This window comes from Capra hircus, chromosome 1 (genome assembly GCF_001704415.2).
Source record: "Capra hircus breed San Clemente chromosome 1, ASM170441v1, whole genome shotgun sequence".
NCBI classification, from domain to species: domain Eukaryota; kingdom Metazoa; phylum Chordata; class Mammalia; order Artiodactyla; family Bovidae; genus Capra; species Capra hircus.
Window position 1 is genome coordinate 108,264,279 of NC_030808.1, and position 26,401 is coordinate 108,290,679.

General features: G+C 39.9%; 1 protein-coding gene across 2 annotated transcripts; it reads right to left on the bottom strand.

The window, feature by feature from the left end:
• Nucleotides 1-25,948, bottom strand: MFSD1 (major facilitator superfamily domain containing 1). 2 transcript variants are annotated; one of them, XM_005675389.2, is made up of 16 exons: nt 25,608-25,948; nt 23,499-23,551; nt 22,486-22,598; nt 20,845-20,887; nt 20,474-20,541; nt 18,150-18,258; nt 12,707-12,809; nt 10,417-10,515; nt 9,776-9,887; nt 8,359-8,415; nt 7,885-8,041; nt 6,593-6,690; nt 5,880-5,992; nt 4,228-4,275; nt 3,199-3,256; nt 1-763 (listed from the first exon to the last, which is right to left on the bottom strand). In XM_005675389.2, exons 1-16 carry the CDS (start codon nt 25,777-25,779, stop codon nt 760-762), a joined length of 1,407 nt encoding a protein of 468 aa, XP_005675446.1. In that variant the 5' UTR covers nt 25,780-25,948; the 3' UTR covers nt 1-759. The 2 variants fall into 2 exon arrangements, with proteins under 2 accessions (XP_005675446.1, XP_013820548.1); XM_013965094.2 differs by having other exon boundaries at nt 55-763; nt 22,590-22,598; nt 25,608-25,720.

Consider the following 26,401-nt stretch of genomic DNA (forward strand, 5'->3'; position numbering starts at 1 on the left):
AGAGTTAAAAATCAGTATTTTAATTTTTTTAAGTCAAAAGTTAAAGACATCAAGTATTTCTTTTGCAGCGCTTTTATTTATCTGTGTAGATATACAATTATCATAATTTATAGTTATGTAACTTTTAGTAATTAACTGGACTTTAGGAAAAATCATACAGAAAGTTTGTACCACAAAATCATGTCCCTAAGGGATTAGGGTTCTCAGTAACAGAGAAATATAGAAGCTCAAAAGGGTCAGCAACCTCTCATAACTAAAGAGAGAACAGAATCTGTTATATGTGGAAATGAGACTTCACAAAAGTATCTTTCAAATATCCCCTATTACAAAAGGGAATGCCTATTAAAATGCCATTATTTATTCTATATAAAACATCCTTTCAATCACTTCAAAAGCTTTTTTTTTAAGGTTAAAAAAAAAAGGGCCAAATCCTTAAGATAGATTTTGTGAAAATTATGTCAATACAATATCCAAAGATTTCCATTATTTACTGTCCTTACTCAAAATCACCTGCATGTACCAGGTGCAATTTTGTAAACTTCACCACTGATAAATCTATTCCAAAGCAGAATTTTTCAGCAATACAGAAGACACAGTCCTCACAGTTATGCTTTTGAATAGGTATATTAAAAATATAAATATAAAATCTCTCCAAATTATTATTTTTCCTGACTAAACTCTAAATTAAAAAAAAAAAATGGAGGTTTTCAAACCAATGATGTGTGCAGCCCATTCTCATGACACAGTCATTTAAACTTCTCATCTGTAAAACACAATATAATACATTATCAAAAAAGGGAAGGAGAAAAACCCACAAAACCCTATCATTAGAAAATGAAAACCATAACCACTATAAAAAACATGCAGTGTCAGGTATTAAGTTACACATTTTGCTGGATAATCTTTTCACTCCTTTTGACCATAAAAGTAACACAGGATCAATGTAGAAAATTCAGAAAATATACAAAAGCCAAGAAAAAAAATAAACTCTTCTAACCCTACCATTCAAATGGAATTGGTAATATTTGGGGATTTTTCTTTCAGCCTTTTTTCCATTATATACAAGCAATGGATTTAAGAAATACATATGCCTGCATACTTTTTCTTGAATAAAATTAGGATATATTTGCATTTTCACCTTTTGTTTACTTAACATATGGCAATGTTGAGTATCTCTGACTTTAAAAATCCTTCTAAAATATGATTTTAACAACAACTATTTACAGAAGTAGCATTACCATGTTAAAAGGGAATTTGAGGGAGTTCCCTGGCAGTCCACTGGTTAAGACTCCACACTTTCACTGTTGAGGCCCTAGGTTCAATCCCTGGTTGGGGAACTAAGATCCCATAAGCCTCAAGGTATGGCCAGAAAAAAAAGGAATTTGAGACAACCAAGAATCAATCTCCAGAAAACACAGCCTTGTTCTATCCTATTTCAGCCTACTCAAAATTCATAAAACGTACATGGTATATATTTACAAGTAAATTTTTTAAATCATAAAAAATTCAATATCTAAAAAACTAGAAATAACAAGAAAAAGAATCATCAGGAGAAAGTATTTGCAAATGATGTGACTGGAAAGCGATTAGTCTCCAAAATTTACAAACAGCTTATGATGCTTAACAGCATCAAAACAAACAACCCAATCAAAACATGGGCAGGAGACCTAAACAGACAGTTCTCCGAAGAAGACATACAGATGGCCATTAGGTGCATGAAAAGATATTCAACACTGATAATTATCAATATCGATAATTATGAGAGAAATGCAAATCAAAACTACAATGAGACATCATCTCACACCCACCAGAATGGCTATCATCAAAAAATCCACCAACAATAAATACTGGGGAGGGTGTGGAGAGAAGGGAACCCTCCTATACTGTTGGTGGGAATGTAAATTGGTATAGCCACTATGGAGATCAATATGCAGATACCTTTTAAAAAAACGAAAAACAGAGCTACCATATGACCCTGCAATCCCACTCCTGGGCATATATCCAGAGAAAAACATGATCCAAAAGGATACATGCACCCCAATGATCACTGCAGCATTGCTTACAATAGCCAAGACATGGAAGCAACCTAAATGTCCATTGACAGAAGAATGGATAAAGCAGATGTGGTACACATATACAATGGAATAATACTCAGTCATTAAAAGGAATGAAATAACGCCATTTTCAGCAACAAGGATGGAACTAGAGTGTGTCATGCTGAGTGAAGTAGGTCAGACAGAGAAAGAGAAGCACTGTATGACATCCCTTATATGTGGAATCTAAAAAGAAATTATGCAAATGAACTTACAGGACACAGAGAAACTCACAGACATAGAAAACAAACATAGCTGCTGGGGTGGGTAGGGACAGTTAGGGAGTTTGGGATGAACGGGTACACACGCCTGTGTTTAAGATGGGTAACCAACAAGGAACTACTGCATAGCACATCAAACTCTGCTCAGTGTTAGGCGGCAGCCTGGATGAGATGGGGGCTTAAAAGAGAAGGGATGCTTGTATATTTATGGCTAGGTCCCTTCACTGTTCACCTGAAACTATCACAACATTGTTAATTGGCTATATGCCAGTATAAAATAAAAAGTTTAAAAAAAAATAGAATTACTACTATGGTTCAGCGTACACTCATGGAAAAAACTGATTTAACTTAAGTTCCACACTATATACTTTAATCTGTTCCAAGTAAGAGAATACAGAATAGCATGTTAGTACCAGGAGGAAATAAAAGATTATCTTAACTAGTTAATGTCAACTAGCTTATCTCAACTAGATAATACAAGATTATCTCAACCATCACAAAGAGACAGGACTGAACAACGGAACAACAACAATTAGTTAAGAAAAAGAAAATACGAGAAAGAATGAAAGGATAAGCCTAGCACAGAAGTGAGGAGAAAGCCCTTTCCCCCAATAAATTACAAATACTGCAGGCCTCTCTCTCTCTCCTCTCAGAAGGAAAGCTAAAGCCCAATTTGCTTTTTATTCCCTTCATTTTAACCTTTGATATCCACCCTTTAAAAATTTTCTAGTATAAACAAGAATTATGTTACAGTAGTCCCAAAGATAATTGTTAGCTCTCAAAACTCAAGAGACTAATTTCTTAAAAGTCTAAACCCAATCTTAAAATGAACTACTAATGCTTCAAGATTTTCAAAATAAAGACTTTTCTCTTTCAATACTTACTCTTCATGAGAAAGTTTCACTTCTTCCCTTTTTTTCGCAGAATAATTCAGGTTCCCACCTAAAATACATACGAGTGTGAAATTTTTTCAATGTAACTATCAGAAGTAAAGTTCAAACATTCACATGCCAATGTGCATGTGCACACATACATCTTAAAGTAACAAAAAAATCTATGGAAGGTGACAAATAGTTTATCTCCTGAAAACTTCCCAAGGCGGAAAAAGTGTTTTTTAAGAACCCTTATATGATACAAACAACCACTCCTTAATGTTAGCATTTTTTAAGAAATTTGGACTTATGTATTGCTCAAGGTTTTGGGACACTGTACTATTAATAAGTAGTAAAAATTAAGAGACATTTAAAGACATGACCTAAAATTATTTAAACATCATATATACTCATCTTTTTAAATACATGACAACCCTTGGGGGCAAGCCAGTTTAGAAAAATTAATAAAGGTAATATAAAAATTTTATTAAGGACAAAAAAATACAAAAACAAATATAAGCAAATGAAAAACATCTGTAACTTCTCATTCACATGAAAGTATCAAACACTTTCAACCTTAAAATGCGAACTTCAGCCATAAATGTGTTTACTTCTCATTTTTTAAAAATATAAGACACAGGCTAAAACAGTCCTCACAATTATACTTTAAAGGAAGTATATAGGAAGGACTTCAGGTTACTTTTTTTAAAAGTCATACTTCTTTATGATAATATAAAAATAACATCTAACACAAAACAAACTGAACTGACCAGCAAGAACATAACAATTTTAATAAATAAATGTGAAGGTCCAGAATGCATAATTATATGCTATGAAGGAAAATGTGTTTCAACACTATAAACAGAATGTTATTACATGAACTAAAGCACTGGCCTCTACAGGGGCATGGAGACAATCCAGGGGCCCCAAACAATTGTCCATTGTGGTTGATATTTGGCAGAAAACAATAAAATTCTGTAAAGCAATTATCCTTCGATTAAAAAATAAATTAATTTAAGAAGATACCTCAATTTCTCTTACCTTGGGCACGATTCACCATGTAGAGTAAGACGACAGATAAAAGTGACACTGGAAGGGAAAAGAACATAGCGTCCTTAAAAACATGTACTTTTCCCCAGTGGTTCCTATGTAATCATAATTGCAACCCCATGGACTGTATGTAGCCCGCCTGGCTCATCTGCTCATGGGATTTCCCAGGCAAGAATGCTGGAGTGGGTTGCCATTTCCTTCTCCATGAGATCTTCCCAACTCAGGGATCTGGAAGATGGGTGGATTCTTTACCATCTGAGCCACCAAACCAGGGAAATCCATTAATTCATATACAGCCCACTATTTAACAAGAAATAATATATTTTTAAAATGTGATGTGCTAATTTCTGCTAATTTTGAGATAATAAAATGCATTCAGGCTAGTCATAGCAATCATCTGCAAATACCACAGTTTAAGTAGTCTTTATTCCTGTAAATGAAGTCAGATAAAATTATCACTGAAGTATACCATTGTAAATACAACTTACTGAAGTATAAAAGACATCTTGCTATGTTATGTGACATTTTCTTCAGATGAACACAATTTATGTGTAAGGTGACCACATTAGTGGAAAAATACTGATTTATGTTTGCAGTTTTCAATAAATCATTTTATTGATTTAAATAAATGATTTATTGGTAAAATTAAATAACAGGACCAACAATAAAAATAATTCAAAACAGACTAATGAATAAACCATGAGTGCTCAGCCCCAAGCCACACTAATGTCCACACCTTCACACTAGGGACATACTCAGGACCTTCAAATAGTTCTACTCTAAAGGGGAAAGTGTTGTTTTTAAAAAAAAAAAAAAAAAAAATTTAAGTCTTTATGAAACAGACAAGATGAGTATAGGATCTGGGTGACTTTTTCTGTGTAACTTTTTCACTGAGAATGTTTTTAATGTTCATTCACGCTGTAACATATATCTGTACTACATTCTTCTTTGCACCGTAATTAAAAATATATAACATAACTTTTACCAGTAAAAAAAAAAACACAAATATTTAGAAAAGAATAGAAAGTAGATTCTGTTGCTACCTTTAAGGATAGGAATCTTCTGAAAAGTGCCAATGAATCTTCACAGAACTAAAAAGTCACTAGTTGGAGTAGGAACACAGGGAGCTCAGCCTCATGCTCTGTGGGTTTTAGGGGAAGGAGGTTCAAGGGGGAGGGGACATATGTATACGTATGGGTGATTCACACAGCCATACGGCAGAAACCAACAAAACATTGTAAAACAATTATCTCCAATTAAAAATAATTTTAAAACCTGAGAGATCAAAAAGAATTAATAATACCAAAAAAAAAAAAAATCACTAGCTGGAAAACAGATGCACAGGCTAAGAATTAGGCAAATCTGAGTGCAACACTTTAGGGATTTGGTTTTTAAAAGCGAGGAAAAGAACAATAACAAAAACCTAGAAGTATAAATGACAACGTGTGCATGCTAAGTCACTTCAGTCATGTCTGATTCTGCAACTGCATGGACTGTAGCCCTCCAGGGCCCCTTCAGGTTCTTCTGTCCATGGGATTCTCCAGGCAAGAATACTGGAGCAGGCTGCCATCTCCTTCTCCAATAAACAAGGACATTCTGCCACATATCAGAAGAAACTAAATGTTGCCAGGTGGCGCACTTACAGGAAACACAGGCAATGAAGAAAACTTCTAAAAACAAGTATCCCCGAGTATCCAAGATCATTCCAGCAATGATGGAAATGACCGCCAACCCAAGATTCTGAATGGACTGCATGCTACAATTTAAGAAATCAAAAAATATATATATCAATTCTAAAGTCATCATACACAAAAAGCAAGTCACTATAAATAACCGTATCTATAAACCACATATTATTAATGCTAAGAGATGTTTTCAACCAGGAATGATCTGATTAGATTTTTTTTTTTTTTCCCATGACTGTTTCCACTTCTTAACTTTAGGCTCACAGGTAAGGGAATCTGCCTCAGCAAGGGCAGGATGAACATGACACTTTCCTGCTGAAGGAGACAAAAGGCTAAGCGAATGCCAACCATAGATGTGGTTCCCCCCTTTGGCCTTTTCCACCAGAGACGACAGGAACGCAGCGTCTCACTGAGAAGTCTACAGATAAACAGGCAGCAGGATGGTCAGCAAGCAATGCCCTTTTACAGGATGGCTTATCGCTAATTCTCCTATTAGAGACTTGGTGCATTTTTCTGCCACAATAATAACACAAATAGATTAACGGACTTTTCTGGTTATTTCGAGGTTCAGAGCTGTCCCAAAAGCCTGAAGATGACTAGATTCAAGAGGTCTGGATTTTAAATCGATACAGCAGGGAGAGACATTATATGATCCATGTGCAAACACTTACAAGCCATATGCAGTTCCCAGTTGATGTTCAGGAACTACAAACGCCACCATTGGCCACAAGGCACAGGCAAGTAATGAGTAGGAGAGTCCCAGGAGACACTACAGAAAGCAACACAGAAAAGAGTAACAACTCTTATATTTACCAAAAGGTGATTTTTCCTTTGATGCAGATTAGCAACAGTGACATAATAACTAACACATGCATATCCACACAAATTGCGTTACAAAATAATTAGGCTAAAAATTCACATTCAATACAGAAAGGTCCTGACCGCTCTCTAACAGTATTCCTCCAGTGACAAAATACACCAAGTAAGAAAATAAAGCTAATTTGCAAAAAGTCATTACCAATGTCTCAGGAAAGCTAATTTTCCAGTATTCATTAGGAATTACAAATTAAGCAATCATGGGAACATTATGCCAGTAGTCTATTATCTTACCTCTGGGTCATCACCACCCATCTAGAGAGCCAAGCACAGAACCAGTAACAACCACTGTTCGTTAAACAGCACCTACTGCTAACTTTTTCTCCAATTAAAGAAGAGACGTTATGATTTAAGTTAAAATGAGATCACTCATCATTTATCCCTATCAAATTGGCAACAATTAAAACAATGCCAGTGTCCAACATAGCAAGGACACTATTAATAAAAAAAAAAAATTCATATATTATTGGTAAAGTTCTAAATGGGTAGAAAGTTATTACAGAAGAGGTTTCACAGCATCCACCAAGATGTTCAATGTGCAAAACCTCTGCTCTAGCATTTCTATTTCTAGGAATCCATCCCACAGATTTCTCACCAAGGGCACAAATATATATATTCACAATATTCTTTTATTAACAGTTAAGAAATATAGCACTTCAGCCTGTGGTCTTAAAAAATGACATTTTTGATGAATAATAACAAAAACTTGATGAATTCATCACTACTCTTTGACCTACTTAGAGTCAAAGAACAAAAAATGTAAAATCATAGATACTGGGCTAAATGATGGAATGACTTCTCTTAATGAAAAATAAATGGAACTAATAGGCATTTTGGCTTTTATACGATTATTTTATTTCAAATTCTCCATTAACAATGAGTATTATACAGCCAAATGAAATCAAAAAGACTTTATGTATTAATAACTATTATTTATATGCTTTACAAATAGTTATCCTGTGGAAACTGAAATCAACTCATTGTTTTCCCCACTATCATGAGCACTGGGATCAGAAGAGCCAAGCACGGCTTCTGCTACATGCTGTACAGTCCTCCCTGAGCCCCTGAGTGTCAGCAGCCACATTACCATAGCAATCCAGGGGTTCCACAGTGTGAAGGCCAGCATGATGTGGGAAGCAAGTGTGGTCACCACTGCACACAAAACCCAGATGAGGTTCTTTCCTGTTTTATCCACCAGAAGCCCAAATATTGGGGACATGGGAGCTGATATTACATATACGATACTGCCCAGAAAATACAAAAGATATTTAATAAAAGATATCACAGCAAAAAAACAAGAAAAAAATCCAAAAGTCCTTAATTCTAAAATTCCTAGCTCATTTAACATTCTTCTAAAATGGTCATCAGTAAATAGAAATATAAAGATATTTCTGGTTTTCCATTAATGTAAAGATGGCCATTTTCAGGATCAAGACCCAAGACAGACTTGGTTTCACACCATAGACGTTAGCTCACATAAGTCTTTCTGGCTCTAACATGGGGTTATAATTACAGACCCACACTAAGCACACAGTAAGCATTTCCAGAATTAATGGAATACCTGTTAATAGCACTGGCTGCCTGGGAGGAAAATCCAAATTTCTCTGTAAAGAAAACTCTAAAAGAGAGAGAGGGGGGAGGAAAAAAAATAAACCCTTTAGAGATAACTATTCTGTTTTTGTAAAAATAAAAGCAAAATAATACTGAACAAAATAGTCAACTTCCCCTTCTTTCTAAATTGTTTTCCCATCTTATTTGATATTCATCTTCGAGCAACTGGCTAAAGCTTTAGTATTTATGTATGTACTTCACCAACTAAAGAACATACACTGATGCCTAATTTTTCCTCTTTTACTTATACAGAAAATAATACACACAAATTTTCAGAAACCCAAATGTATTACTATATGAAACCAAGATGGCTTCTTTTCCTTAAAAGTAACACTGGATGCGTCCTTTGCTAAATAATGCGTAAGGTTCCCCTCTCAAACTGTAAAATGAAAGACTGAATTTAAGGATTATGATTACAAAGATGTTTCTCCACAAACACACACTCACACACTGCTCTGTTTAAGTGACAGTGAAAATCGGTCAGTCGTGTCTGACTCTCTGCAACCCCACGGACTATACAGTTCATGGAATTCTCCAGGCCAGAATACTGGAATGGGTAGCCTTTCCCTTCTCCAGGGGATCTTCCCAACCCAGGGATCCAACCCAGGGATAGAACCCAGGTCTCCTGCATTGCAGGCAGATTCTTTACCAGCTGAGCCACAGAGGAAGCCCACTCTGTTTAAGTAGGTGGCTACAGAAACATAGAGGAGGTAGGAGATAAAGCAAAGAATTTGATTTAAACCCTGAATTTGAGTCTGGTAGAACTGCAGTTCTAACAAATGGAGATGTGCCTTGTCACTATGAGCTAATGCACTGTCTCCATTCTCAGTAAGAGACTTCCTAGCAAAAGAATAAAGAGGAAACAAAGAATACAAATCCAAAATCAAGCATTAAAATAAATCAGTATCATGAATCAAAAACTGTACTTAGGTATTTCCTCAAAAACCTGATACAAGTATTAAACCAATACTAAACCTTAAGCTTCAGCTTCCTGGGTGGCTCCGCAGAAAAGAATCTGCCTGTCAATGCAGGAGATGCAAGAGAAGTGTGTTTTCTCCCTAGGTCAGGATGATCCCCTGGAGGAGGGCATGGCAACCCACTACAGTATTCTTGCCTGGATAATCCCACAGACAGAGGAGCTTGGCGGACTACAGTCCACAGAGTCCAAAAAGAGTCGGACACAACTGAGTGACTGAGCAAACAAACCTCAAGCTAAGAAAAACAGTTGCATCCCAGGATGTACAACAATTTCTATGAACATACTAACCACCAGAGAAGCAAAATTTACAGCTTAAAAATTTACACTTATATGATTAAATTCTCATTATAATTTAGCCAACAAAAATGGAAGGCTAGAAATTACTTACTTTCCAAGTCCAATGAAAGGGAAGATGGCGACATAGTAGCAGACACAGATGATAAATATAAGCCACAGGGGTAAGGAGAAGTCCTTCACGTCAGTTAACTTGATCACTTCACCTGAGAGGAGAAAAGAAAGATGCTGTCAGTGCAATTCTGCATTTCTAAGTCAAGATTCTTTTTCTTTTATCACCTGATTAACTTTTGCAGTTCAGTTAAAAAAAAAAAAAAAACTTTTCTCAGTAAATTACTAGAACACAGCTTGGGGATAATTTTAAAAGACAATAGAAAAATATAAAATCTCAGATTAGTATCTACCTTCTTCCTCTCCTCCAGAACACTTATCACTTTGCAAATATACAAAGTACAATCAAGAAGGTAAATTCTGCCAAAACTACTTACAGGGGAAAAAAAAATGTATCCAAAACTTTAGACAAGTGGAAATAGATTTGGAAATAAAAGATTTAAACTGAATATACATCAGTATAAAATTTAAAAAAATTTTAAGTGGAAGAAAAAGATTTAATAAGCATGTATTAATAAGCTTCGCTGGGTTTACAACATTACTATTAAGAACTTACCTCACTGTAAATTATCTCAAAAAGGCCATAATTCCCAAAAGCCTAAGTTTTCTTGCATTCAGACTAACCTGTTTTTCCTTGTTCTTTATGAAGGATTCGTTCCGCTCTCTGATCCAAGTAAGCAAGGGCCAAGGCACAGACAAGTGAAAGAATGCACGTTATACCCCCTATTAAAAAAAGAGAGAGAGAGTTTTTAGAGAACCAAACTGAAGGTTCCTCAAAGGCAGCACATTATATTAACAGCAGAAAACTTAGCCACGGAAAGGGATGGCATCTGGACGCATATATGAAAAAATTATAATTACTAAATCAGGACAGAAGGAAAAGAAGTGAATATGGGAAGCACTCGACACATAACAGTTGCTGTTACTATACATTAATTATTTCCCAGTAGAAGGCTGGAGATTTAGAAGGAAAAGGCTTGAAAGAACTAGTCTAGTCTTATAATCAGAATACAGATTAAAGAAAGCTGATGACCAGCTATTAGCCCAAATTTCTTAATTCAGTCTAAGCACCCATTATTGATGGAAGCAGGGGAAGAGGATAGAATTGCAAAAGCAAAGTCTGATCCTATGATCGGCTCATGTTCCTTCTGACCCCTTCCCAGTCTAACCCCCACTCCCACCCCGTGGCAACCCCAAGGGCACCAGCTCAAGTTTCTTCTGACCCCTTTCCAAGTCTACCCCTGTCCCCACCCCGTGGTGGCCCCAAGGGCACCAGCTCAAGTTTCTTCTGACCCCTTCTGAAGTCTAACCCTTGCCCCCACCTCGTGGTGGCCCCAAGGGCACCACAGCACAGCCCACTCACTCTCTCCTCTGTGCAGTCAGCATTACTCACCGATGCTGACTCATATCATTAAAGTGAATCAGGACAGAGAGTGAAGAAAGTTTACACTTCTCAAGATTTTAATAAACAGAAGTTTAGTAAAGCTAATGAATCTTTAATTGGCTGATGCAATACGACATAATATGAAAGACTGCAGAGTCAGGAGACATGGGTTCTGCTTCTGGCACTAACAAGCTGATTGATCTTGGGCAAGGAATTTAACCTCTCTGAGCTTCAATTTTCCCATCTGTAAAATAAGAAGTTTTGACTTGATGGCACAGATCCTTCCTGGCTCTAAAATTCTTTAAAATTTATTCTCGAATTCTCCATCGTGAAGGGAACCAGAAGGAATATTGAAGAGCATTTGCGAGTAAGAAAAAGCTTTTGAGAGACAAAGGATTTGAGAGGGAAGGGAAGGGAGGAGGGGTCTCTAGAAACAAGCTGCCTGTCTAGCATTACCTCTCACTGCCCCCCAGTTCAATTCCTGGGTTGAGAAGATCCCCTGGAGAAGGGATAGGCTAACCACTCCAGTATTCTTGGGCTTCCCTGGTGGCTCAGATCGTAAAGAATCTGCCTGCAATGAGGGAGACCTGGGTTTGATCCCTGCATCAGGAAGATCCCCTGGAAGAGGATATAGCAACCCATTCCAGTATTCTTGACTGGATCTCCATGGACAGAGGAGCCTGGCGGAGGCTACAGTCCATGCGGTTGCAAAGAGTCAGACATGACTGAGCAACTAAGCACAGCCCAGTCCTCCCTTTACCCACCTGTATGAAGGAATTATAAGGAATGAAAGATGGTACAGAGCCTGCAGCTCGCCACCCACAAGTCTCCCTAGGGCTCTGCAAGCAGTTCTCCACACCCCATGGGGCTCGGTTAGACAAATTTACCACACAGAGGAGCACAGCTGCTGAGTCCAGAGAGCCTCAGCCGCTTCTCACTGACCCAGCTGGCAACCAGCACAACCCAGCCTTAGCCAACAGAGCTTGGAGCCAGAAGTGATCATATGGCTTAGTCAAACAGCCACACTTTCACAGAAAACTAAGACATGGAGGTTAACTTCCTTGTCAAAGATAAGTCAGGACCAGAATCCAGACCTGGGCTCCCAGCCTGGTAGGTTTCTAATCACATCCTATCACCTCTGACATCTACAAAATCTAAGTTCCATAAGCAAACTGAATTTGATCAAAGGGAACGATTCTCCCTTTTGCTTCAGACTATTAATGAACACCTTACAGGGAGGTATAAACTCCCTGACTGCTTTCAGAGTTCTCACAGATACTCTCACTTGCTCTTCACAACAACACTGAAGCACACGTGGGACAAGATCCTCATCTGAAGAAAGTGGGGAAAAAAACAAATGGGATGAATGATGTTTCTATGTTCACTGCGTCTAATTAGGTCCAAGACCTAGTGAACTGTGCAGACACAACTATAACCAAGGGGTCTAACCCGGGTTTCCCTCTCTGTCACGCCACTTTGCGTAACAAGCTTTCAAAAGAGACAAAACGTGGGACTTGAGCTTTCACTAACCGATCATAAGTGTGACCCCAAGGGTTGTGTGACCAGCAGAACCCAAGGAAGCTTCAACCTTAGAATACAGCCATCCCATGAGGTTCATGTTTACTGTGCTTCCCTGGAAGAGAAAGGAAAAAAAAATCATCGTAATTTTCATTTGTATCTGTCCTGCTTGAAAAAAAAAAAAAGATGTGAGTAGCTTAGAGAAATAGGTATAATAGGGATCATTAAACAACAGATAATTTAAAAAAAAAAAACACTAAAAGGAAAAGTAACAACCTAAGATAAAGCCACAGCTAAGATTACTACACAAAAATAGCAATTTATAGAAAATGCTAGTATTCAAAACAGCACAGTACATCTAGAACTTCCTAGTAACCCAAACAAAAATAAAACACAAGTTACAAAATTTACAGGGTGCCCAAGACAATAATAAACTCTGGCTCAGAAAAAGCACAGCTTTTCCTGATAGTGACATCTGGGGGAAAAATTCATCCTGATTGTCCTTGGCGCAGAATGCTCAGTCGTGTCTGACTCTCTGTGGCCCCATGGACTGTACCCTGCCAGGCTCCTCTGTCCATGGGATTTCCCAGGCAAGCTTACTAGAGTGGGTTGCCATTTCCTTTTCCAGGGGATCTTCCCAACCCAGGCATTGAACCCGAGTGTCCTACAAGTCTCTTGCATTGCAGACTGATTCTTTACCACTGAGCTACCTGGGAAGCCCATATCAAATAGCAATACATGTTTCCTTAAATAACAAGGAACAAATAAAGCATGGAAGGACAACAGAAAGGGGTGGACACCTTGCTGAGAATGTGACTGTGGATTAAGAACTTAAAGGAAGCTGTCAGACCGCCCCAGGGAAAAGCACAGCATTCCAGATCAGAGAACAGCCAGTGACCTGGCCCCGGGAGGGAGGCCACCCGGCGTGCCCAGGGCAAAGAGCACAGAGTCTAGAGCAGTGTCTGTAAAGGAGAGACAGGAAGAGATGAGGTCCTCAGGGAGGAACTGGGGGGAAGGCTACTGGTAACAAAAGAACTTCTGGCTTTTACTGTATGAGATGGGAAGCCAGTGGGATTCTAAGTAGAGAACTGGTACAATCCCTTACATTTTAACAGACTCACTCTGGCTGCTATACTCAAAACACCCTACAAGTGAGGATGACACGGAAGCCAGGACATTGCCTGGGGGATGCTGCCGTAATGAAGAAGAGAGATGATGGTCTGGAACTGGGGAGACTGGCAGAGGACACAGTGAGAAGCGATCAGATTACAGATACATTCTGATGGTAAAGCTGACAGGATTTGCCGCTGGAAAATATGTGGAGAGTTGAGCAAGTGGTAAGGAGTGGCTCACAGTGACATCAAGGTTTTTGCCTGAGAAACTGGAAGATAAGAGCTGCTCATAAATGAAGATGAGAAACCTTTAGCATGAGCTGGTTTGGGTGATGGTAGGTGGAATAGCAAGAACTGGGCTTTGGCTGTGTTGAGTCTGATACGCCTACGAGACATCAACATGGAAATGTCAGTGAGAAAGCTACACATAAGGGATGGAATTCAAAGGAAAGGCCTGGACAATACAACTTCAGGAGCAAAGATATGCTATTTAAAACTTCAAAACCAGATACGATTACCAAGGAAGTTAAGTGTCAAAAGAAATGAGGTGTCCAACAACCCAGCCCACATTACAGGTTGAGAAGACTGAGATGGACGCAGCGAAAGAGGCACAGGAGCAAGAAGAAAACGATGAGACTGTAGGGTCCTTGAAGCCAAGAGAAGAAATCAAGGAAGTGTTCTAACACTACTGCTAAGGTCAGACACTGGAGATTGAGAAATGAATGGGTCCTCAACCAGATTCTCACAGCAAATTGCACAAATGGCACAAATGGCTATTTCTCACAAAACGGTAGCCAGTGGCACTACTCAGATGAGCATGAAGGTATAAATGAAGACCTACCGGAAACTTTCCTCAATATCATCAAAAACACAAGCCTCTCAAAGACTTGTTGTCTTAATAACCCTTTAAATTTAAAATGCCTAACGTGACCTGGCTTAGCAAGTACTCAATAAATATTTCTCAAAATAAGGAAATTTTAAAAGTAACAAAGAAGAACCAAAAGGCCGCTGGACTTCCAACCCCAGGTAAGGCATGAAAAATAATAGAAGTGAGAAGTCCACTGCGTGAAGGGTAATGGTAACAGCCTAAGTGTCTAAAATTAGACAAACTCCCAACTCAGCCAACAAAAAAATCATGACGAGGTAAAGCCAGAACCTCCACGATCCTTCTGAGTAAGTGCAGGGACACGAGAAACACACAAAAAAGACTGAACCTCCATCTATCCCAGCGGCTCTGTGATGGACTCCTCTGGCCTCACGCGTCTCACAAGGACCCTAAATACACCATCCAGACCAGAGCCGAGCCACCCTCGTTGTTGCAGAGGTGGCTGCCTGAGCTCTGTTTCATTCCACGTCCAGCTCAGGTCCCTTACCATCCGATGAGCCCTGCATCACAGAAGCCCCTGAGACACCTTTTGAGAAACTTAGGGCTCCTCAGGACGAAGGTGAATGGATTATTAACTAGTTTGTGACCACAAACAAAAGAACCTGAAGATCACTAGTAATCACAATGGCATCACTGAGAATGAGTCTTGCTCAACTGCTCCTATTTCCTTCTTTTAGGAGTTACTGGATGATGAGATCCACCAACTGCTATAGACATGTCTTGATTTGCACAAAATACATTATGAAGCACCCACAATGTCTCTGTGGATAAAATTTAGAAAACATGGAAGTTATCAAACAGAAAAAATTAAAATAATATTTGGGTGTTTCCTATCCAATTGACAAAATGACTTTTTAAAAATAATAGCCTCCACTATCAAAGCTACAATAAGAAGGATCCTCTCATATCCCAAAGACAGAGACAGAAACATCTCTGAAAAGATAAGGTGGAAATATGTCTCAACAGTCCTAAGAAACCCAAACAAACCCTCTGACTCAGTAATAATTCCATTCCAAGCAATCTAGCCTCAGGAAACAATCAGAGATACAGACAAGTTTTAGAGTGTTGCTGCATAACAGCTCTATTTATAATGTTGGAAAACTAGAAAAAGCCTACGCGTACAAAAATTAGAAATGTTTTATATACATACGACACACATATATGTAATATATCTCATAAAATGAAGTATTACATTAAAAATATTTCATTTGTACTTCATTTTTTTGTACTGGATTTCTTCCCTAAGACTATGTTCCAAGGATTTTCATGCCATTTACAGTCTTTAAAATCTTGACTTTTAATGGCAAGAATCTTTTTAAAAACCTCTATTCATGGAAGTTCATGAGAAAAAAAACCTAACAGGGTTTGGGACAGCCAAAGCACCTTCCAGGTTGAGTTTATAACAACTTGCCAAAGCCTTTGACTGTGTGGATCACAATTAACTGTGGAAAATTCTGAAAGAGATACCAGGAAATTCTGAAAGGAATACCAGACCACCTGACCTGCCTCTGGAGAAACCTATATGCAGGTCAGGAAGCAACAGTTAGAACTGGACATGGAACAACAGACTGGTTCCAAATAGGAAAATGAGTGCGTCAAGGCTGTATATTGTCACCCTGCTTATTTAACTTATATGCAGAGTATATCATGAGAAATGCTGGGCTGGAAGAAGCACAGCTGGAATCAAGATTGCCAGGAGAAATATCAATAACCTCAGATATGAAGATGACACCACCCTTATGGCAGAAAGTGAAAAGGAACTAAAGAGCCTCTTGATGAAAGTGAAAGAGGAGAGTGAAAAAGTTGGCTTAAAGCTCAACATTCAGAAAATGAAGATCATGGCCTTTGGTCCCATCACTTCATGGCAAATAGATGGGTAAACAGTGGAAACAGTATCAGACTTAACTTTGGGGGGCTCCAAAATCACTGCAGATGGTGACTGCAGCCATGAAATTAAAAGACGCTTACTCCTTGGAAGGAAAGTTATGACCAACCTAGATAGCATATTCAAAAGCAGAGACATTACTTTGCCAACAAAGGTCCATCTAGTCAAGGCTATGGTTTTTCCAGTGGTCATGTATGGATGTGAGAGTTGGACTGTGAAGAAGGCTGAGCACTGAAGAATTGATGCTTTTGAACTGTGATGCTGGAGAAGACTCTTGAGAGTCCCTTGGACTGCAAGGAGATCCAACCAGTCCATTCTGAAGGAGATCAGCTCTGGGATTTCTTTGGAAGGAATGATGCTAAAGCTGAAGCTCCAGTACTTTGGCCACCTCATGCGAAGAGTTGACTCATTGGAAAAGACTCCGATGCTGGGAGGGATTGGGGGCAGGAGGAGAAGGGGACGACAGAGGATGAGACAGCTGGATGGCATCACCGACTCGATGGACGTGAGTCTGAGTGAACTCCCGGAGTTGGTGATGGACAGGGAGGCCTGGCATGCTGCAATTCATGGGGTCGCAAAGAGTCGGACATGACTGAGTGACCGAACTGAACTGAATGTTGCTCCCCTGGGTACCCTCTACCAGACCATCTATCATGAAACACCATGATCATTTCCAGGTTCCAAATGCTGGAAGAAGCATGACCAACCACAGTGAAGTCCAGAGAGGCAGGAGCACCACAGTCAGGGAACTGAAACCCAGGCCACATGGTTTAGACAAGCACAGGAAATGAGTATGTCTGACCAAGACCCTCAGATCTGTCTTTGTAAGCAAAATGCTAGTGCCTGAGAGAAAATAAACACTCACTAGAAGGCAAAAGTCCAACAACCAGTAAAAGCTACTTGTGCAGGCATATCTCATCTCTATGGGAGACTGAGCGTCACTAAGTTGATTGTAGTTGGAACTTCCCTGGTAGTCCAGTGGCTAAGACTCCATGCTCCCAATACAGGGGACCCAGGTTCAATCCCTGGCTGGGGAACTAAGATCCACATGCTGCAACTTAAGAGTTCACGTGCTGCAAGTAAAGAACCCATATGCCACAACTAAGACCCAGGGCAGCCAAATAAATAATAATAATAATGTATTTGGATGCTTTTTATAAAGGGACACGACCCTGAGAATCTGTTTAAAAAACAAAAAGTTAACTGTAGTAGATGAGTCAGAGCTTCTTATCACTAGAAATGTGCAAGCAGAGCCGGGATGACCATACATACAGACCTTCACTGCAGTAATGCTGAAAATGGGTAAAGAATAAAAACTCTGTGATCCGTCTGTCCCAATGCTCAGAATCTCTGAACTAACGAATGCTCAATTAGCATTTGAAACTGCTTCCTCTTGGGTGAAATAAGATTAGAAATGCCTTCACTAAAGGTAAATGCTACATTATGGTCTAGAAAAGTATATAAAAAATCAACACAACTTATACACAGTTATATTTCATCCTGTGATCTTTAAGACAGGGTTACAAGAGTCAATCTTTTGCTTCCTATTTGGCTTTGTTATGTCATACTTACAATTCTCGCCATGCTAAGCTGGAGTCCAAACACCAAGTTTAACTCTTTGCCTTTAAACCAGCTCACAGCGTATGTATTCTGGGCAACTGCTAAGGACTCCCCACCAATCCTAAAACAAGGAAAGAAAAGTCACAGCTTTTAAAAGAAATACCACAGTTAGCAATGCAGCAGGTGTAAAATTTTGACACTCCTCCTGTCAAGAGGTAGTGTCTATGCCCCTCCTCTGAATCTAGATGGACTTGTGATTGCTTCAAGGAGTAGAAGGTGGTGGAGGTGGGGCTGGGATAGAAAAGGGGGTATCTGCCTTTCCACGCAAACGTTCACACTTAGAATCCTGAGCCACTGTGTAAGAAGGCCAAGCACCCTGAGTCCACCACACTATGAGAAAGCCAAGCCACACAGAGAGGCCACGTGTAGGTGCTCTAGTCAGCACTGCCAGTCCTCAAGTCACCCCGGTTCAGGCTCCAGGTGTCAGGTGCAGACACACTGTCCACACTGTACCCAGTCCGAATTCCTGACCCACGAAGTCCACGATGTAAGGGTGGTTTTGTAACCGACCAGGATCTATGGGGCCTTCCTGGGACAGGCCTTTGCCCATATCCTCTGCTGCAGCTCCTCTCTGAAGTACACAGATAACAGTATTTGGTACGAATTTCCTGAGTTGTGATGCAGATGTGAAAACTGGCCCCACCAAAAGGAAGACCTACTTGATGACCATGAGCACACAGCCCAGGCCTCAGGGAGCCTAAGGGCTGATACAGCTAACCTCTGTGACACCACCCTACTCCTCCCATCACCACCACCCATCATCAGCCAATAACAGAACTGTGCATGAGCTGATCAGGTATCCTGAGACATCCTCACTTCATCTGTCTTTTAAAATGCTTTGCCAAAACCCTTCCAGGAGCATGAAGCTTTTTAGGGCATGAGCCACCTTGTCTCCTTGCATAGCTCTGCAATATACCTCTCTCTGCTCTAAACGCCTACATTTCACTGTACCTTACTGTGCATCAGGCACACAAACCTGCGTTTAATAGTTTTATACTGCTAAGTACAGGTAATTTAATATACTGCAATGACAACCCTGCCTGGCAATAAACGGAGTTCGAGCTACCACATCATCTACGCTGTGTAAAATGTTCATCTGGGAAGAGTGGTCCATACTTTGTGAAAACACATAGATTCACACTTTTTAGGCCAGTATCTTCCATATTTGACATTCTCCTACTTTCCAGATTTTAATTTTCCTTCTGCAGGTTCTAAATATTGACCTACAGGTAAGAGACTCCTCTTCTCTGCATCCAAACACTGAGTCCTCCTCGCCACTGTCCTCATCTAAATATATTTCCCCTCTTCTATGAATCCAAATCCTATATGGATGGCCATTTCTGATCACACATCTATCTCTGAGTCCCTTTCACATTTTAATAAACCATTTTTCCCTTCTACCTCACTTAGAGCACTTTTGGGGATGTGTCACCTATGACTACATGTCCCTGGTACCTGTAAAAAGCGTAAGTTAGGTTGTCTGCATCCCTCCAGGCAGGAAGCCCAAGGCTGAATTGAGAATGAGCTTATAGAAGAGACACTGAAATTCATTGACAGCTATTGGTCTTTTAGTAATCTGCTCATTAAAGTCTTTTCAACATGATTCAAAAGGACCTACACATTACCAATAAGAAGCAGCAAAATGTCCATTAATCACCAAGCTAGAAATTGACAGTCTATACTTCTCTACATGAGGTTTAAATCACAGTCTTCAATACAACAGAAAAGCAAAACACCAAAGAAAAACATCATCTCTGGAAAACTATTTAATATTCAAACCCTATACAGAGTTAACTATTACCACTCAAAATTGTTGCTTACTGGAAAGGAAAATTAAGACGACAATTGAGCAGTTGTATGTGTCCGTGTGTGTATATATGTGCACACACACACATATAGAGAGAGAGAAAGAAAGAGAAAGAGAGGTAGATTTCAAGGATTTGAAGTAATTCTCCAGAAGATACAATAAAATATTCTGGCAAATCTTTAATAAATTGATGAACAGTAATGTGTGCGTGTGTTCAGTCACTCAGTCGTGTCCAATGCTTTGCTCCATGGACTATAGCCCACTAGGCTCCTCTGCCCATGCAATTTTCCAGGCAAGAATACTGGAGTGGGTTGCCATTTCCACCTCCAGAGGATCATCCCCACCCAGGGACCAAACCCATATCTCCTGCAATTCTCCTATACTGCAGGTGGATTTTTTACCACTGAGCCACCTGGGAAGCCCCCAAAACAGTAATTTGTTAAGACAAATTAAACTATGCATAACTTACCCAAACACAAACCTTCCCAATTCCATCAGCCAAAAAGCATTAAATATTCCACCCAGGGCAAAAACAACCTATAACATGGAATATAATGTAGGATCAATGAAAAAGAAAATTCAAGGAATCCAAAATAAGTAACATATGATGAAACACAACTTCTACAATGATTTTAGTGTTTCTTCTTAGTAAATCTGTGAAATTTAAGTATCAATGTTCATTTGTCTCAAGGCTTAAAATGGACTGTGCATTATGTCGCATGGGCATTTGTGAACTCTGCTTACTTAAGTTAGGCTTTCACCAAACACATCCATGCTGGTGAAGTAGACAAGAATTCAAGAGACAGCGTTCACAGTGAATCAGTGAACAATTTGTCTTACCTGCCCAACGCAAACAAAGCAACTAAAAATGATGGTGCCCCATCTGTTAGAAAAAGAGAGAGAGAGTGAATTAAGAGTTTATCACCAAATCCTTCAGTAATAATTCACTTTGGATTTCTTGAGACTCTTCTGCATTCCCTCCTAAGGAAGAAAAATGAGGTTCTAGTTGGCCTCTGAAATCAGCAGCTTTCCTAGGCTGAATGCTAATCCATAGAGGTCTCTAATCCCAAAGGGATTCCAGAGGCTTTGGTAAAGGCATGTTTAAGCCACTATCATCTCTTAAACAAAACTTGTTAAATAATGTTCAAGAAGTTCCCAGGGTTCCCATTTAAAAATGGACATTCTTCACAAATTTTTTACTGAGTTTAGGGTTGATTCCAAGGAATTCTATATTAAATAATTTTAAGTTGTTTTAATTCTGTATGCTGCTGCTGCTAAGTTGCTTCAGTCGTGTCCAACTCTGTGCGACCTGATAGACGGCAGCCCACCAGGCTCCGTCATCCATGGGATTTTCCAGGCAAGAGTACTAGAGTGGGTTGCCATTGCCTTCTCCATTAATTCTGTATAACTAAAAGCTATTTTTAAAAGGAAAAACAGGGACCATGAGAAATGATATAAATCTCCTTACTCTAACATTCCATACTCTGAATAGCTCATTTATGTTTCCCCAGAGTAATAAAATACCAGTATTAGGAGAGTAATTGAAGATTATATGAGTAAACCATCTTTCTGAAATCCACGTCCCTCCAAAAATCCTTGTGAAATGGTCATACCACAGTCTACTGAAAGTTTTCCCAAAGTAACTCATGGCCTCTCCTGTTATCCTGATCAAGCAAAATCTTCATCACACATAAATGGCATCTGTTTCCTTCAAGTTCAAGCAAATTCTACCCCTTTAGACAAAGCAAATTAAAGTCCTCCTTTATACACTCATAGAGAGTTTAAAAGTTAGTCCCCAAGCTTAAACACATATAGTTTCTTCAATTCTTTTTCACCACACAGGGCTGGAAAGCCCATCGTCATTTTGCCCTCTGCCTTCTGAAAATATTCCAGACTACATCCCTCCTAAAGTCTCCACAAACAGCACACAATCATCAGGATGAAGACTGACAAAGCTAATAATCTGATGCCTTCCTCAGCATCTAACTGTGGTCACAAAGAGTTTAATGCCTAAAGAAAGGCAGAAGAGAAAATCTCACTGGGGCTGGGAGAGGTAAACAGTAAATACTTGCCAAATACTGTGCATCTATCTCCCTCAATCCTTATAACCACCTTGCAAGGCAGGAAATACTATCCATATTTTACCAATGAGAAAACTGAGGCTCAGGAATCTAGGAACAGCTCAGAAGAACTAAGAAGCTGAGCAAGTAGCAGCAACAGAAATCAGACCTGGCTTGCTGATTCCAAGTGAGGGCATAATTTACCTTTAGATAACTGAGTTACCATATGCCATGAGCAGCATTTAACTAAAATACCAACCAAGTTTCAAAAACCAAAATCACACACACACACACACAAACAAATGCAGATTCACACACTCAATATAAAAGTTTATTCAGTTCTTTCTAGAAATACTTAATCTAGTTTTGTGTTTTCTTAATAATCATCTTTACCCATAAGTGAGATTTTTCCCAAGCTTACCGTATTCCAAATACTCGGTCTATCAAAAAGCCACCAAAGAAACACAAAACTACATTGGGCCAAGAATACCAGGCATACAGCAGCATGAATTTCGTGGTATTCACCTGCATATCCTATACGGAAAGAAAACAAAACGATTTTTTTCAAAGCAGTTAAATGTAGCAACTAACAGTCAAAACATTCTTTCTGGTAGTGGAGGCATTTCTTAATCATTTACTGTTACTAACAGCTTTCGCCTCTACCTCCAGAAAAACGGTCACACCTGGGAACTTCTTGAGTCTGCAGTCATTTCAGAGGCTTCGTGGGGTTCAGCATCCATCAGCTCTTGCACTATAGGGATCACCTCTGCCTACATCTGCTGTATCTTCTACCTTTCTATTCCCTGTGTACTACCTGCTGTGGGGCTTCACCCACATGAAAAAGAACAATCTTTAGCATATCCTTTCCCCCTACCTCACTAATTCTTGGTCTTTCTCACTCATTCTAGAATGTGAAGGGCCAATCTGTGTTGTTTCTCCTTATCTAAATGTAAAAAAAAAAAAAAAAAAAACTTACAAAAGAAAAAAATCTAAATACATAGGAAACTGTAAATATCAAAAATACTGACACAGACAATCCTCTGGAATCAGTATCCACATTTTAAAAATGAAATAACAATAACATATTTAAGAAAGCAAAATGCTCTCTTACCAAATCATCTGTCATTCTGATGATTACACAGTGGGAGAGAGAAATGCCAACAAAAATTTGCAATACTTTTTGGGCTGCACTGTGGAAATAGTAGTTATTTATCTAAGGCATGAAACAAGACTAAGTCATAAGTGCCATAAGTGAATTCTTTGTGGCCACTCATTCCAAGTCAAGAATACTCCTTGCCTACACAGATTTGGTGACAACAGATGTTCAAATGGATTCATTAGACAATGTTTCGGACCATGCGATCTGAGAGATGATGCTTCAGCTATATATCTGCTCCAGAGACAACAAAAGAAACAGGTGAAAAGTCAACTTACCCGTTTAACTTGAATCTGAAGGGCAGCAGGATTATCATAGCAAAAGTAGCTGCCTAGAAAAAGGAAAGGCAAATTTCTTTTTAGTAATACTTTCCATATAAAAGTTTCAAGTTGCAGTTACTACTCCAATGGTGATTTTAAATGTTTATACTAGGGACTCAAAGAAACTGGAAACTTTTTGGACTGCTTCCTTGTCCACTAATACTTTCTAAGTTGCAGCCAAATAACCCAGAGAAAACATACCAAGCGATTTACAAATTATTAGCCTCCATACACAGCAAATACTGGGAACCTGGATTAAGAAGTTAATCAACAACTGTTTTTCCACCTTGAAAGTGAAAGTCACTTAGCTGTGTCTGACTCTTTGCCACCCCATGGACTATACAGTCCATGGAGTTCTCCAGGCCAGAATGCTGGAGTGGGTTGCCATTCCCTTCTACAGGGGATCTTGCCAACCCAGGGATCAAACCCAGGTCTCCCACATTGCAGGAGGATTCTTTACCAGATGAGCCACCAGGGAAGACCCTTTTCCACCTCACTTTCATCCTGTTTCCTATGTCTATTGTTTTATTAGCATCTTCATGAAACAGCTATATTTTCCTTAAAGCTACCCACACCCACACCCACACACACACACACACACACACACACACACACACACAAATGTCAAAACATCCTCAGTAGTTTCCTAGTAATGTTACCTAAAGCCACCACTTGAGCACACAGGAATGGAGTTTAACTACTCTGACTAGATCTGTTTTCAAAATAAGAATTCTTATTTCACAAACAGTATATCCAAGATCAAATAACTCAGCAGATACACAGCCAGGAATGAAGAAAAATAAAATAGAGTTCTAAAAGGTTAAATTAAAACATAGTAACATCTTCTGGAGGGTCAGAAAGAAGTGGAGAGAGGTTGGACTTTTTACAGTAATAAAATCAACAGAGTTTTGATAAGCCAGGAGATAATGCTGCCTCTGTTTCTCCACTAACTCCATCTAGAAGCATACAGGAGAAACAACCAGTTCAAAAGAAATAAAATTGTCGTTAGAAAAGTTATGACTCTGGCTTCTGAAACCCACTGAAGGTAAACATAAAAATCACTAAAAATAAATTGTTAAAGTAGGGGCAATTTTAAGTATTTTGTGTTGTTCTTGCTTTTTGTTCCTAAACTCAGAACTTTATGAATCCTGTTTTAATGGCATATCAATGTCAAAGGAATCATATCTTATCAAAGGAATATCAATGTCAGGCTTCAAAGTTAATGAATGGGCACCATCTTTCCACAAAGTGAAAAGAAGGGGAAATAAAAGGAGATGCAAAGAAACTAAAGCACAAAGCAGCCTCCATGCCTACTTATATATTCCAGCAGTAGCAGAAAGGTAACCACCATAAACCTGTTGATTACACCAAATCCAGCAAGTCCACGAAAAATACATTATTACTTTCACACCAAGCTGATACTGACACAGAATGTTACTGGAAAAATTAGTTGCTGGGACATAATAAGCAGATATTTTAAAATCTCCAGAAACTGCTTTCACAGTCACCAAATTTCGTAACTGAAACCAAACAGCACAAGTCCAGTCCAGTAGGATTGCTTCAGATTAGCAGAGGGGAGGAGTACGAGAATACATCTACCCACTGAAGCAATCAACAAGACACACTCATACCTTCTACCAAAGAGGAAGAGATACATAAACGACTGCCAACGAATTCTTCAATCAAAATATTTAAAGTATTCTTTAAATACTTTAAAGTATTTTTGGAGGCTTCTTTGGGGGAGGGGATTACATCTTTCTGAATTCCCTCTAAACAAAGTGTCATGAGAGGAACCTTGACATCTAAGGATTCTCTCGTATCTATAGCCCCAGAAGGCAAATTGCTAGCTTTTGGAACTTCTTGCGAGAGCAAATGAGTGGGACAAAAGTCGCTCGGCTCAGTCCCTTGACCCCCCACCTTCGGGACACTGAAGAGCCAGCAACAGGCTTGAATGGGGTCGCGAAGGTGGTGGGGGAAGAGCGGGAGGACCTAGGAGTTCAGCGCAACTCCGAGACAGTCTGGAATTCCTTGATTACCAGTCCCACCCCACCAGGCCGGCCGGCTCACCGAAGCCAAGGAAGCACATCAGCAACAGAACCACAAGCCGGTGCGCTAGGCGACTGGGGTCGCAGAGGGCCTGCAGCGCCCCGGAGGCAGCGGGGGCAGCCCGGGTTTCTCTGCCCGCCTCGTCCGAGCCGCCTGGCAGCAGCGCCCTCGCTTCCTCATCCTCGTCCTCCATCGAGCCCGCGGGAGACCGAGAGATGACAGCGAGTGCAACTCCAGGAGGAAGCCGATGCCGGAGCCCAGAGCAAACTGTGCTCACGTGACCGCAGCCGCTCACGTGACGCCGCGGCAGATCACGCAGGGCTACGCTCCTGTGAGTGGGCGTGGTACTCGGTGGGCCGGACCGGCGGGGCACGAAGGGTAACGGCGGCGTGAGTTTTTCACTCGGAACTTTCTAGGCGGGGGGCGCTGTCCTCTCTTTTCCTGCCTTGCTCCCGCTGCCGACTCCGTGCCGCTCCTCCGGAGAAAGTGCGGGCCTCCCGTCCGGCCCGACGCCAGGCTCCTCCTGCGCGGTCCCACCTGCGCTAAGGACGCGAGAACGCGCGCAGCGCGCCTCTCAGCACTGCTCTCCGCAGCTTCTTTGGCTGCTCTTAATAACACGCAGTTGATTGAGCACCTTATGATGTGTCAAGTTGCGTTTCAGGTACTGGGGAAACTAAGTGGAATGTGACAAGCTCTCGGACCTCAAAGAGTTCACAGTTCAATTGGAGAGAGCGGCAGAAACTAATACCTTAGAGAACAGTATGGCGAATGAATGAGTGTAGTGAGAACTGCGGCTGAAATGAGCACTGAATTCT

Bases quoted from the DNA above. Each gene is read 5' to 3' on its own strand.
- MFSD1 (XM_005675389.2), bottom strand. From the start codon at position 25,779: ATGGAGGACGAGGATGAGGAAGCGAGGGCGCTGCTGCCAGGCGGCTCG. The intron at 8,416-9,775 runs GTAAGTAATTTC...TCTCTCTTTTAG, and splicing joins CCTTTCATTGGACTTGGAAA to AGTTTTCTTTACAGAGAAAT. The intron at 8,042-8,358 runs GTATTCCATTAA...TTTTCTGGGCAG, and splicing joins GCAGCCAGTGCTATTAACAG to TATCGTATATGTAATATCAG.